Genomic DNA, 15,466 nt, shown 5'->3' on the forward strand with positions numbered 1-15,466 from the left:
GTGATACAGATGGGTTTATTGTTCTCAGGTTGTGTTCTCTCCTTAGGTTCTGTTTCTCAGCTTGTTGCTCAAGTCCTCCGCTTGGGTTAGGTAGTCAGATTTTGTGCTACAATTCCTGCAAGAGAAAGAGCAAAGATGGGTGTTTCGTCTGCATACGGACACCCAGGGACTCAATGATGAAATCCCATGGGGGGCCTTTCGCCCTTAGACCAGCTGTAATTAAGAAATGAACTGTGAAAGTGTAAACCAAAACCGAATCAATACTACTAAAATATTGCCCCCCCCCCCAACCATGAATAAGTCTTTCCATAATAACACAATACCCTCCACTGCCTTCCCAAAGTAGACAGGTACTCGTCCCCAGACCAAACAACCAATCTACCCAATGTCCAAAACCCGTTTTCTTAAAAATATGGTTAACCTTCTCTTGCAAAAACATCAACCATCCATGTTCGAATACCTGTGTTCTAAATTGTTTTATAAAAATGCCCCCATATCCAGCATCACTTTAAACTATTTTGCATCTTTTATTTCGGTATAATTCCGAAGTAACACTTAAAACTCTTCATCACTCGCGCTGAGCGCGATGACATACTACCAAGATGGCCGCTCAAAACAAGCGCTCTAGTGAACAGAGACATTCCGGCAACCCGGAAGCTCGCGCTTTCTAAATACACCGCGAGCCCCGTTCTGCTTCAGTATGCGGTCGGGTGAGGAAGCATCAGGTAGTACCGAGCGGGTTTGCCGATAGGAAGTAAGTGTGTAACGACGCTAGATTGCAAGGATACCGGCAATTTTAAAGGGAAACACAGAAAAGGAGCCCTTCTAACTCTAACTTTGAAACTCCTTTTTCAGCAATGTTTCCACGAGGCGTTCCTGCCCTTGCCTAAGACCATGGGGTGTAATCAAACACTCTTTTATGTAAATATAACCATCTGCCATGTTATTTTTTCGTGTGTATGTGTTGTGTGTCTTGTCAATAGTCACATTAAGTCTCTATGTCTTGTGTGTGAAACCACTAAACCACTTGATTCACAGTGTTTTATTTTTCCACACCGGTTTGAAAACCAGCACGCACCAGTATGGTGCCCAGGGCACACCCACTCCCTAGATGAAGTGAGATGCATGTGAGTTGTTCCCCCCTTTTTCGGAAGGGGGTGTCTACCATTAAACAACTGTTATTCTCTTTTACAGCATTCCAAGTAAAATACAAACCGTATGTACAACAACACGCATGTTTTATTATCAACAGCGTTTAATATAAATAATTAGTATTTATTTTTATAAACACTTTTCATTTGAATACAGGAGTGGCAATACAGGGCTGGACCCTGTATGGTCCTGAAGAAAAGCTTGGGGGAGCTTGAAACATGTTGACCATAACACTGATCTAGCTCAGTAAAAGTTAGAACACAGTGTTACCCCTTTTTAATTTTTATACCACACTAGGAGCAAAATAAATTGTTGAGGCCCACTAGCACGGTATTTTTAATTTCACACCCACTCCACCATCACCACACTTGCACCACACATAGTCATCTCTCAAAACCAGTGCTCCAGCGTAGTCGCCTTGTCGCAGCACGCCCCTTTTCGTAGAGAACTGGGATGGCCCCAATGATGAAGCATGTCACCGTGGGGCAACCCCGGTGAGTGAGGGGACTCTAGAAAGAAATTTTTCTTTCTTACATTATTTGGTACACACTGACTTAGTAAGCAGTAACCACACAATACCTACCAGGTCTCTGGACCCTTCACATAGGGTTCCTGTATTGCATTCCTGGAAACACCAGGGTCATTTAAGTTGGAGTAGCACATTTCAGCAAGTAAGTAGCCACTTCAGGAGAATCACCACTAACTGCCGCTGGGTGACGCAAAAGACTGATCCTCGATGGCCAAAAGTTGCACCTGAGTCAGCTGGACGCAGGAGTGCATCGGAGTCTAGATTGGTCACCCAAGAATGACCCTAGCACCCACCAAAGGATATAGTTGGGACCGCTGTGGACAGACACAGGTAGCTTCTGCTGGCCTTCAACGATCTCAAAGAGGACTTCGAAGGACCCTGACCTCTGTGTCCAAAGTCGCTCCACCTGACTTGTTAACCAAGGAATAACTGCAAAGGCACCCCCCATCGACCACACAACACTGGGAGCATCTATGAGCTTCTTCATTGCCTTCATCCGCAGCATCGGGACCACTCCATTGAAGTCTATTGTGGTCGTGCTGTAAGTTTGGAACTGGGCTTGAAAATGCTGTTGTGGCCAGGTAGATGTCCAAATCTACCCCATTGACCCCCAGACCTTTACCCTGTCAGTTGTGGTCACCAAAGGCGGGCCAGAGCAGCCAAACTAAATTTTACAAACTTCTCAAAAGTTCAAAAAAGTTACAGTTGCCAATGCTTGTTTGTGGTTGGATTAAAAATTAAGATTTCTTTAAAAATCCGTATCTCTGGAATCCTCCAGTGGATTTTGCTCATCGTGGGCTGTAAAAATTCATAAACATATAATTTATTGTAAAAATTTATGTCGTACTTCTTTCATGTTGCAAGGTGTAAGAAAGTGGCTCTGTATATACTGGACCAAAGTAAGGTACAGTGTGCACAGAGTCTACAGTCCCCAGAGGTATGGCAGAGGCTAAAGTTAGATATAACCTTACTCTCTAAAGTGGTAGCTTGGTCGAGCAGTAAGGCAGTATCGGGGGACAGTGTAAAGCATTTGTTGTACACACTCAGCAAAGGGTCTTACACACTTAAGAACTGAACTATAGGCCAATTGTTTGTATAAAAATACATAGTTGTTTTTTTTTAGAACCAACAATAGGTATCAAAATATAGTTTCTCCGAATGAGATACTTTAGTTAAATACTTTTCAAATAGGCAATAGACTTTTGAATATAATAGTTACCGTTGTTGCAATAGGCAACACAATTTCAAACACAATGCAACATTGAGCTCAATGGGAATTTCTAGTTAAATGCAAGTAGTTACTTTATAGATTACTTTTCTAACCACAGGACTGGATCCTAGATTCAGTCCTGGGACATCTCCTGTAAACAATTGAGTAAGAGCGTTTTGGTTACAGTTGTGATTTTGAAGGAATATTATTGTATTTTAAAAGTTGAAACTTTCTCACATAGAATCACCAATGTTATCCTACGGGAGGAAATTCACTTAGCCAGAATGTAAAGTTATCATTACTTTTTCTTACTCAGTTTTGGATCCTGGTTCCAGCACTGGTGTATCTCCTGTAAACAATTGAAAGAATGCGTTTAAGTCAGACAGGCGATTTGTAAGGAATATTTGTAGTTTTAGGAATTGGACACTTAGAAGTTTTTCTGGTGAAAACCAGACAATGGTTTCCTATGGAGGGAAATTGAGTTAACAATAAACACAGTTATAATTACTTTTCAGGTTCAGTGCTGGGCTGAAAGATACAGCACTGGGATCTCTCCTGATAACAGGTGAGTAAATCAGAATTCGTTGTTCGGCTGATTTTAGATGAATATTTTTAAAGTTTCAAGACTCCACACTTGGAAGAATTTCCAAGTGAAACCAGTCAATGTTACCCTATGGAAGAAAAGTGAGTTATCAGCTTTTGGGTAATTACTCAACTGGCAGAGTTAAGGTTCTGGGCATAGACTCAGGGGTCTCCCAGGGTCAGGTAGGTACAGTTGTTACACCCTCAGCGGCACAGGGGCAGCCAGGTGCAGAGGAAGTAGGCCCATTGTTATTCTATGGGAGACAGGGGGCCTTTGGTTGGTGGCTGCTGGCTAGCAGGCCACGCGGCTTTGGGAGCTGGGCTCCTAGTCACTTCCTCCGGGCAAATGGGGAAGTAGATTAGGACAAAGGTTGCACTCCCAGGGGCACTGGGGCGGCTGGGTGCAGGGTGCTTTTGAGCCGTCGGGCGCTCAATGTTATTCAGTGGGAGACTTGGAAGTTAAACAAAGGCTGCAGGCTCGGGGACGGAGATTCTTCAGGTGCGACCACCACTTCGAGAGGTAAGTTGGGATCTTGGAGGATAGGTAGACACCCAGGAGTTGGGCACAGGGGGCCGTGGGGCGCCGGGTGCAGGGGTGTCTTTGGACGCCGGGAAATCTTACCCTCAGCTGGTCACGGTTGGAGGGGTCCCTGGTTGTGAGGCTGCAGGCGTCGTCAGGATCGTCAAGGAGGGTTTTTGGGCACTGGATTACGGGTCACTGTCGCCGGGGGGACGTCCTCAGGGTCTTTGTCCACTCAGGCACGGGCCGGGCTCGGCGGGTGTAGAGTGTGCTGGATTCGCGGTTCCTGGCTGGCACCAGGGGTTGTTGCTGTTTGAGCAGAACCACTGCTCATGGGAGTACCAGTCTTACTGGGAGTTGGTTAGGTTTCAGGGGACATCTCTAAGATGCCCTCTGTAGTGCATTTGACATTAAATCCCACACTTACATCAGTGTGAGTTTTATGTGCTGATAAGTTTGATATCAAACTTCTCAGTCTTCAGTGTAGCCATCTTGGTGCTGTGGAGTTCGTAATGACAACCTCCCAGCACCATATACTCTTAATGGCAGCACTGCACTTACAGTGCCCAGGAATGGCCCTGGGTGCTGTAGGGGCACAGGGCTCATGCAGCTGTGCCCACACCACTGGCATAGCGCACCCAGCGAGAGGGGTGACTGATGTATGCCAGGGAGGTGTGTTTGTGGGCATGGCACACCGGGATGGGTGCCTTGTCGACTCTTTTAGTTCTGCACCAGAACACTCAGCCTACAAAGGCAGTGTGTGTGTGTCAGGGTACAGGGACCCTAAGGGTGGCACAATAAGTGCTGCAGCCTTTATGGGTCTTCTCTGGTCCCAATGCCCTGGGTAATCTAGGGTACCATTTACCAGAGACTGACATGTGGCCAGAGATGTCAACTGGGTTTTAGTTTCAACACAGTTTTAGGGAAGGGACACAGGCCTTGGGAACCTGATTGGCAGGAGCCCAGGGCACACTTAGTCAAAGCACATCAGCAATTCAGCAAAAAGTGGGGGCATACCATGCAAGAAAGATGGCACTTTTTCACACATCTATTTTAAACAACAAGGGGACCCCAATTAGTATCAGCGAGGGACCTCGGGGAGCTCAATTATAAAGAAACAACAATGGTCCCTGGCAAGGAGACAGGTGAATGCAAATAAATATAGACTCAGTCAGTTCTATATTGCTGAAGACATGCCCAGCCGGGCAGCGGTCCTCAAAATTTATATTTAGATTAAGGTATGTAAAAAACAATAACACCTTCAACAATTCACGTACGGGGGGCACAAGCCTGTACCCAACCACACGAATACACAGACAAGGACATACACAAAGGGCTTGCAAGGCAAAATCAACAGTCTCTGCAGAATTCCAATTTTACACAGAGAATTTCTTGTAGGTACCATTACACAGTATTGTATAGTCAATCATTCCACAAGTATATGGTACACAGTGAGTCGACGACGTTTCGGACCCCCTTACTAAATGATGGGGTCCATCATCAGGACAAAACAATAGTTGCCTTTTAAATTATAAGCCTCTTTAGCCTACAGGGAGAAGGGGGGGGGGGGGGGGGGGAGACAAAGGATACATTAAGTATTTTGCGCATAATAGTAGTGACTTTGTGCGGTGGTTACTAAAATAAATCGCTTCTAACCTGGTGGAGACAACGAGTGGGGTTGTGTACATGTCTACAGGCATGTGACAGGCATGTGACTGGGTGAAGAAGCATATACTTTTTGTGACTGAGTAAGTGCAGCAGTGTAGGTGAATAGTACTAATAATAAAAGCAAGGGTGGCCAAGAAATTGAATTAAAAACGGCGCAGTAGTACGAGTGGATTCCACAATTAATGCAGTTACGGCGGTACATTTTTCATGGCAGAATATCATATTCAAGTGAAAAAACGGCGCAGTGGTGCGGAGTGATTTACAGGAAAAGAGATGTAGCAATACACATCCAGTATAGCCCAGGGGTGGGAATTGTAAGGGTTACCAAAGGGGCATATAGTATGCAAGCTCACATCAGAGCGCGCAGGCGAGTGGGTGAATCAGGACCTGTTTAGACTTGTTATCCGATTTTTAGGTTTGTCTAAAGGAGGAATGGCAACGAGTGAGATAAGAGACATTCAGTGGTTTAAGCATGGGCGGCCAGTGAATTGGTCAGGCTGCTTACCAGTTAATCAAGAAAATTAGTCCATGGGTCCAAGGGCGGGGGAGATTAATTTCCATTTCCGCAGTACCTGTATGTGAGGTATACGTTTTACGAGCGGAAGTCAGGGGAAGAGAATATCACAGTGCATAACAATAAAGCCGGGTGGGGCTTACCTTGTCGGCCGGATAATACCGGTGGCGCAGTATCGCGCTGGGGTCCTGGAACCAGGATAGCCTACGGGTAAGGGAAGGATTGTCAGCCTGGCAGTGCAACGCGCAGAGCTCTGGGAGTGAGCGGGGAACACGACTAAGACTTACCGGGTCAGTCGGCAACATTCGATTTCCTGGTTAGAGGAAGTCATGTGAGCACGGTCATTATAAAGTGCTCGACTATTGGCTGAGCTATGGGCACGGAAATAAAGAAAGGACCATGACCGGGCGGCCATGTTGGGTGGACCGAGTAGGTGCAGCAATTAGAATAGGACAGCGCTGTTGGGAATAAGTGCAACGCTGTGACATTTGTGAAAAGTGATTAAAAGTTGTGAAAGTGGCGAAACCAGCAGTGAATATAATTAAAATTAAAATTAGAGTACATTGGCACTACATTGTACATTGGTAATACTTAAAAGTTTCTGCGAAAGCCAGAGTGTTTAGGTGGATTCACTTATATCTTTCCAGTTGAAGAGCATGTTCAGATTAGTGTAGTCCAGTCCTCTTGTTGGTTGAGGCCAGAGTTCAAGCTATCTGTCCTTATTATCCATTTTAGCTCCTCCTTATTAAGAAGTAGATTCAGGTCACCTCCTCTTGGTGGTATTGTCACTTGGCTTATCACAGTCCAGCGGATATCGTTTTCAGAATGTTCTTTGGACGTGAAATGTTCAACCAACGGAGCGTTGGGGGTCTTACAATGTATTCTGCTCCGGTGTTGTGAAATCCGTAATTTGACTTTTTGCTTAGTTTGTCCAACATAAATGAGGTTACATGGGCAAAAAATTGCATATACAACATTGCAACTGTTACAGTTTGTGAACGTCTTCAACACATTTTTAGTTTCCTTGTAAACAAATTCCTTACTTTCAACAGTGAAGTCGCATACCACACACGTTCCACATTTCGCATGGCCCCTGAGGGGTGTCGTTGCCCAATGGTCATTAATCGTTCTTTTAAGTGGGGTAGCGGAAGGTAAGGCTGCCCTCACTAAATGGTCTTTAATATTTTTGCTTTTTTTAAAAGCAAACAGTGGACGTTCCCAGTTCAATTGTCCTGAATTTAGAATATGCCAGTTTTTATTGGTTTTCGTGACTTTGTTAGACACACTGGAGAAAGTTGTGACACAAACGAGTTTGTTTGTAGTAGGCTTAGGTTTATTTACCAAGAGGGTCTCACGTGGGCAATACCAGGCCCGCTTCATAGAATTTTTTATGAGGTGGCGGGGATAGCCTCTTTGTCTCAATTTGGTGGCTAAGAGGCTGGCTTCATGGAAATAGTCCTCTTTGTGGAAATTGTTCCTTCTCAACCGGAGGAACTGAGAGTAAGGTAAACTATCCTTCAAAGCCCTAGGGTGACAACTATTATAGCTAAGAAGCGTGTTTTTCTCAGTGGGTTTGTGGTATAGAGAAGTGTAAAGTAGGCCATTCTGATGCTGGATGTTTAAGTCCAAGAAGGGGATAGATGTTTTACTATGGGACAGTGTGAATGTCAGCCCACTGCAATTGTTGTTCAGCCAGTGTAGTAGAGCTGGGAAGGCATCGAAGTCGTTACCCCATATCATGTCATATCATGAAGGCATCGTCTATATAACGTCTCCATGTGAGGATGCCTTGGTAGAATGGATTGCTCTCAACAAGAATTGTAAGGGGGTCCGAAACGTCGTCGACTCACTGTGTACCATATACTTGTGGAATGATTGACTATACAATACTGTGTAATGGTACCTACAAGAAATTCTCTGTGTAAAATTGGAATTCTGCAGAGACTGTTGATTTTGCCTTGCAAGCCCTTTGTGTATGTCCTTGTCTGTGTATTCGTGTGGTTGGGTACAGGCTTGTGCCCCCCGTACGTGAATTGTTGAAGGTGTTATTGTTTTTTACATACCTTGATCTAAATATAAATTTTGAGGACCGCTGCCCGGCTGGGCATGTCTTCAGCAATATAGAACTGACTGAGTCTATATTTATTTGCATTCACCTGTCTCCTTGCCAGGGACCTACAAAGCTATGCTCTCGCAACTACAAGTGTAGTGACAAAACAGGGTGCAATGACCAAAAAGGAATTGAAGCACAGAAGCAGAATCTTTGGTGTATATTTTTCCTTGTCACAGCAAGTTGTAGGTTTATTTTCTCCAGACTTTGAGAAATGTTACATTCGCCGACACGTGTTTCGTCGTGTGCGGTTGAGTCAACACGACTCTTCAGGGCTTGGTCTTCAATACCAAAGTATGGTTTGAAGTGAGTCTGGACCTTGTCGTTTTTGTTCGATATATAGTAGGTCAGAGTTGGATTCTTCGGAAGTGTTTCCTGAAGGGAAACGGGTGCGTCTCCTCTTCGGCGGTATACCGTAGTAGGCAATCCCTCCTCTTGTGTTTCCCGGCGGTCGTCTCTCGTGTACGTACACGAAACACTTCCGAAGAATCCCCTCCCGGCTTCCGCCTGAGACGAAGACGTACTCAGAGCTTCTACACTCGAGACTCTTCACCGACCAGTGAGGCGGGATCATAACCAATAGAATAACTCTTACTACACGGTTGACCTCACTGTTTAAACGCTTCCAGAGCATTGATAATTCCAACTCTGACCTACTATATATCGAACAAAAACGACAAGGTCCAGACTCACTTCAAACCATACTTTGGTATTGAAGACCAAGCCCTGAAGAGTCGTGTTGACTCAACCGCACACGACGAAACACGTGTCGGCGAATGTAACATTTCTCAAAGTCTGGAGAAAATAAACCTACAACTTGCTGTGACAAGGAAAAATATACACCAAAGATTCTGCTTCTGTGCTTCAATTCCTTTTTGGTCATTGCACCCTGTTTTGTCACTACACTTGTAGTTGCGAGAGCATAGCTTTGTATATTTGTTATGTCTTTTGACTTATTGGACGGTTAAGGGTGTTCGCCGTCTGCTCTTCACGCACTACACAACAACACTCATTTATCTGTACACACTGTAACGTATTAACCTAGGCAGTGCGCCCTTGGATTCCGAATCTCCTAAAAACCCTTTTTCAGTTCATATCTCCTTGCCAGGGACCATTGTTGTTTCTTTATACTTTTTCACACATGGCTTTCTTTTTTTGTTGTTTGGTACTGTTCAAAGCTTTACACTAGTTTCTTTGTTCCGGCCTTGCTCCTCGAAGCCATAGCTACAGAAGGTTGAGATTAAGGTTGCGCAAATGAGCCTGACTGAACCCAAGGCAGTTTTTGCTAGTGTATTACACAGTAAGACCGCACAGCCACATCATATAATGCATCCAAATCATCACAAAGGCTTAAAAGCATTTCTTAACTGCAGAACATACTGTTGTCTGGGAGATCTACTGATTTCCATACATTACAGATGTGATACAAACCTCAAAAGAGAAAGCCAGCTTAAAAATATAAAAAGTATGCATGTCTAAGTAGCTATTCTGCATGAATGTGTCTACTTTGGCTTGGTGTCCGATGAGCTGTGCAACACTTGGCAGGTCCAGCGGGTCTGGTTCCAGTGTCTTTGTATGAACATTTAGTACATATGTGTATGTACACTTGTGTGGTTGTATATGCCCGTATTCCATGAGTGTGGCTGTATGTAATATGATGGTCTGTGCTGTTTCTAAGGGTTTGCCTCTCTCTTTATGGAAGGAAGGGCAGTTTGTTGTTAGTAGTCTTCACTTACTATTTCCTTTGGTCTCTGTCCCCAGATCCCAGTCACTCAGGCCTGCATGATGGATGACATCGAGAAGTGGCTGTCCGTTGATGTGGTAAGAGGGCGCCTCCTGCCTACACAGTGCTTTGGGGAGGAAACAAAGGGATTTCTGACATTACGGCGGAGAACTGTGTTCCCTTCCTCAATGAAAAAGTTAAAGCTATCAGCCACAGGGGAAAGGGGTTGAATGAGGGCCCTATTGCATAGACAGTGCTAGTTGGCGGCCCTCGGTTGGTCAGCTATCATGACCATGCCAGTAAAAGACACAAACTCCCCTACCTGCTACAATACCCCACCTTCGCTTGGATGCAGTACCTGAAAGTTCTTCATAGCCAGTCTTTTGCTGATCTTGATGATTAACAGAAACCCGTATGCAGTAATCCTTGCTTAGACTTACACCAACAGTATATGCCACCATTGAAATATGCAGGTGCACCCATTCTTTTACAAAAACTTATTTCATACTTTTTAAAAAAGAATTTAACAAAATCTTTCAAGACCACCAAAAATAGGCTTGCCGCAAATGAAAACCATAACATTCCACTCTTCTATATTACTGAGCTGTAACTCTTCAACATCACACTTAATTGTTCTTTATGCCTTCGTGGTGCAGGTGGAGGTTGTGCCTGAGCACCCAGAATATATAGCTTGGTTGATGAACTTATTAAAAAACATTTCCTCTTTGTCACTGGGGTGGGGAGTCTACAGCTGTTTGGAGCATTTGTCTATTGTAGAATCACATGCTACACAGGGGAGTCCTGCCAAGAAATCCTGGAGAACCTTTGCCTTGCCTGTTGTTGAGAGCTCTGCTCGTTGTGCCCCTATTGCCTTCACTGCCCGCTAGGCTTTGTCGCCGCCAGTACCATCGCTGCCATAACTGAGGACTACAGCTCCCGGCAGCATTTGTGGTGAGTACGCCGCCACCGATTTGGAAAGCGCCAGGAGGTGCTCATAAGGGATGCAGGGCTCCCGCGTCGCGGGGCGGTGCCGGGCGAAGCCCGGGCCAAGGGCGGGCCCCTCTTAGGCCGTCAGGGGCCGGGCTGGGCCACGTTATTTAGCTTTTTTGATCTGAGTCTTTACATGGTTGGTTACTTACCTGTGTATCGCATTTTAACTTGTTCATATTTTTAGCCTTTGTCATTGTATACTTAGCTATTTGATTGTTAAATTTAGCCTGTTAGTTGTCTTTTAGTGAATTGAGTTTATCGTCCTATAGGGTAGCAATCATGGTTAGAAGAAAGACACAGACAGTACCCGTAGGGACAATAGCTGCAACAAAATCCACTGTGACAACCATGAAAGCATTTCTATCGAGGGCGGCTTCAGTTATTGATAAAGAGATCGAGCTGGTGAATAGGCGCCTTTCCAGATCGCCAGTCGGTCCTCTTCATCAACCCCGGATAGGCTCTATTAATAACAGCCATAATGATACATTGGATGTACTAGAGGACACCCAACATTGCTCGGGAATAGACAGTGAAATATTGGCTGCGGATCCGCATCCTAACTCTTTAGAAGTTACGGGCAGGGTATTACCGAAGCCCCTGTCCCCCGCGATAATAATTGCCAACAGAAAAGAACCTGTGAATGTTGCCACCATGGTAGAGGGAGGGCATGGTGGGAAGAATATTGTTGCTACTCCTGGGGTTCTTAAAGGCCCTAGTCCACCTCTACCTTTAAAGGTAGCCGTTCGCCCAGCGGGTAGCCTCAAGAGAAAAAGTAAAGCCACCATGGGCCAAGCAAAAAAATCGAAACCTAACAATTCGCCAACATTAATCACCACATCATGGGGTCTTCTGGGGTTGACAAAACAACATTTGACATTTTTAAATCATTGTTGAGCTCTGTGTTGGAGGAAAGACTGGCCCCCATCAGTCTAAGTTGCAGGACATAGAGCATAGCCTCGCTGCGTTAACTAGGCACCAGGCTTTATCTTGCCCTTTAGCCATCACAAGTAGCCTGTCAAGTAAGCCAACCCCTCTAGTCGACCCTGTACATCCTCCAGGTGGCCCCAACCGTGATATTCCATCCAGCACTAGAGTGCCTAATGGGGGTGGCCCGGGAAACGGAACATCAACGAAGTTGGTTGGGAGTACTTTCGAGGATATTACATCTAACAGGCTACCCCCAAGGACATATCCTAATCACATACCCCAGGGCCCGAGGAATAACAGTAGTAGGAGACAGGGAGAAATGCTTACCAACGTCTTAAACCCCACAGTAATAGATTTACCCCCCAATCCACACCACTGGTGGTAATCCTGTGGAATGTGCCACCTCTTCCCCATGGCTCCACCGAAGTTTATCACCAACTTAAGAACAAGGTGACTCATTGGCTCTCCAATAACACCCCAATAGGCCCAGCAATAGCCCACAACATTATAATGGCACGTCGTGTGGGATGGGTGGGAAACTCAAGAAAGTCAGGAGGGGGTGACTGCATTATTGTAAACTTTAACGACCTCACAATCGTCGAGAGGTTATTTAGAGAAACTAGAGCTGGCCTGTTCAATACCAGCTCTGGAATCCAGATCCTCCCACTGGGCTTTTTTTTATCAACCCGACCTACTAAATAGTAATAACTTCTTTTCACACACTGGATGGCAGTCTTATGGACCGACAGCAATCACTAGAACTAGCCATCTGACCCCCACGTAGCTAACCACAGCCCCTCGGGGGGATTTTCATCCTTTACCTATCCCACAAAGGAGTAATAGATTTGCAGCTCTCTCTACGTTCGAGGACTGCGACTGACTGAGAACACCTGTAGTCCCTAGAGAGCCCACCCCGCCTTCTAATTATCAGTATATAACAGAGGGCCCATTGTCAACAAATAGAAATCCCCTTGGGCATATAGATTTAAGTAAACATACCCATACAGCTTACACTCCACACATCACTAGGTATTAATGTCGCAATTATACAATGAAACAGAAAACAATTTCGGATGGATGCACAGCTTTTTATCTTAGTTCATCAGGTTTGGGTTCTCCATGGGTGGCGTTTATACCCCTAAAAACGCCAGTGAACAAACGTGAAAATGTGATACCAGTGGGTCACTGGGACCATCCCCTTGGGAACACCTTTTACTCCTCTTAGCAACAGAGGATTCCACACAGTTAGTTTGTATATATCAAATGTTTTTCATTTATTTGTCAAAGTTCACTGAATATTAATATGTAGCATATTCAATAGCTGAAACTTTATCCACATTAGTGTACATATATGGTTCAATCATTCATGAGGCATCATTATTTTGGAAATATCCAATGCATTTCGGGCTACTAGATGAGCCCTTCATCAGGGAATAATGCTCGGCTCCAGGAGGCTTTACCGACTCTATCACTCAATATGTGCCTGGGTTTGTAACTCTTGCTCGATCTCTCCTTCTCACTCACGCATTGAGACAATGCGTGAGTGAGAAGGAGAGATCGAGCAAGAGTAAAGCCTCCTGGAGCCGAGCATTATTCCCTGATGAAGGGCTCATCTAGTAGCCCGAAATGCATTGGATATTTCCAAAATAATGATGCCTCATGAATGATTGAACCATATATGTACACTAATGTGGATAAAGTTTCAGCTATTGAATATGCTACATATTAATATTCAGTGAACTTTGACAAATAAATGAAAAACATTTGATATATACAAACTAACTGTGTGGAATCCTCTGTTGCTAAGAGGAGTAAAAGGTGTTCCCAAGGGGATGGTCCCAGTGACCCACTGGTATCACATTTTCGCAATTATACAATGGCCATATAGAGAGATAAAATACAAACAATATATGTCACAGAATTTATTATAAAAAACATAGATTAAAATTGACCAATATGGTCCAAATCAGATAAATACATTACATAAAAATCAAAAACACAATTTAATCATAAAAACAGGTTATAACGGGACAGAAATATAAGGAAAAGTTTTGTTCCTATTGGTAAACGTAAAAGTATAACAGAGGGCCGCCCAGGAGAGTCCACGGCGGGGGAATGCACTGTCGTCCATATTGAGAGTCTAAAAATGGCCCCCACCGTAGACCCCATAGGGAAAGTAGTCCATAATGTCATCTCCTGGAACATCGCTGGGTTGGCGGGGAAATTTCAAGATCCAAAGTGGGTAGAGTTTATTAGGCTATTCCCTGTGATCTGCCTACAAGAGACCTGGATGGTGGATTGCGCTCTATTCTTAGAGGGCTATAAAGCTTTTTTTTGTCCCGGCCACACCATCACCCAGTGGTAGAGCTAAAGGAGGCTTGGTTATATATTCCGCTTTAGCTCTGAAATGTGCAATCAACGCCATACCGTGCCCTAAGACTGATATTGAAACAGTTACCCTGCAGCGAGGGAATGTAAAGCTGCTTTTGATTAATTTCTATAATGCAGTGAATACTACAGGGTTATGCCGGATTGCCCAATTGGGTGACATTGTGAAACAGTATAGTGGAATTACTTCACACTGTATTGTTAACAGGGGACTTTAATGTCCAGCCGTGCAGCAATCCAATGAAACCGCCATGGGAGAATTGGGATGCGGTAGAATGGGGGGCCTTCATTTTGAACATTCCTGTCGGGGTGACGCACTGAACCATCTCCTTAATGAATGCAATCTGGTTTCCACCATGTCCGTAGTGGATGTTTGCAGTAAACAGACTGTTTCCACGGTTAAAGGCCATACGGGGGGGGGTCTTTTATAGACCACTAGCAGCCCGTCCCAAAGTTGTCTGGGTATGAATTGCTGCCGGCCAGTAGTATATTGTTTTGTAGGATTTCGTTTTGATAGCATTTCTTATCTGTGACAGGCCTGTGACAGGTCTGTGAAACGCTCCGATTCACAGTGCACTGCTGATGCACTTAAGAGTGCGTGTTCAGTAGTGTGTGAACTCGAGTTTCCCTACTTTATTTTTCCTGGCAATATTATATAGCGCGAACTCGACAACATGGCATGAGCACAATTTACATTATAGAAGAACACATTCATTTGTGGTAGGCACGGGGAGACATAGCAATGTGCCTGGAATCACAGAATGTTGAGCTGATGCCGAGATTCGAACGTAGCTCCCCAGCTCTAAAGTTCGCAATTCTAGAACTTGTGGCGGGAGGTGTGTCTAAAAGTGTATGTCGGTGCTGGCCATCAATGAGAGAGACCTGTGCATTTTTCAAATGGGTGGTGAAAAATATGATTATGTTGCTGGAGATGTGGGCCGCCGTGCCACCAATGTACTTATCGGGGGAGGGTAAACACCCATTATTCCGCAACTTTCTTTCCGCATACCATCACTCCGCATACTTTCATTACGAAAGTACCATGACTTGCAATGACATTATAACGCATGGCATTACATTTTATATGCTTTTACCACGCATACATTTACAACAAAATTCGTTGTAAATGCATGAATGGTAAAAGCATGTATTT

The 15,466-nt window shown here is 44.6% G+C and overlaps 1 protein-coding gene across 3 annotated transcripts in view; it reads left to right on the plus strand.

Moving 5' to 3' along the window:
- Positions 1 to 15,466, plus strand: part of TOM1 (target of myb1 membrane trafficking protein) — a 352,338-nt gene that overhangs the window by 274,271 nt on the left and 62,601 nt on the right. For all 3 annotated transcript variants that reach the window (XM_086962935.1, XM_086962922.1, XM_086962928.1), the window contains one exon: positions 10,047 to 10,106. In XM_086962935.1, the coding sequence (XP_086819061.1) occupies positions 10,047 to 10,106 (60 nt within the window). The remainder of the gene's footprint in view (positions 1 to 10,046; positions 10,107 to 15,466) is intronic.

This window comes from Lissotriton vulgaris, chromosome 1_1 (assembly GCF_964263255.1).
Source record: "Lissotriton vulgaris chromosome 1_1, aLisVul1.2, whole genome shotgun sequence".
Classification (NCBI taxonomy): Eukaryota; Metazoa; Chordata; class Amphibia; order Caudata; family Salamandridae; genus Lissotriton; species Lissotriton vulgaris.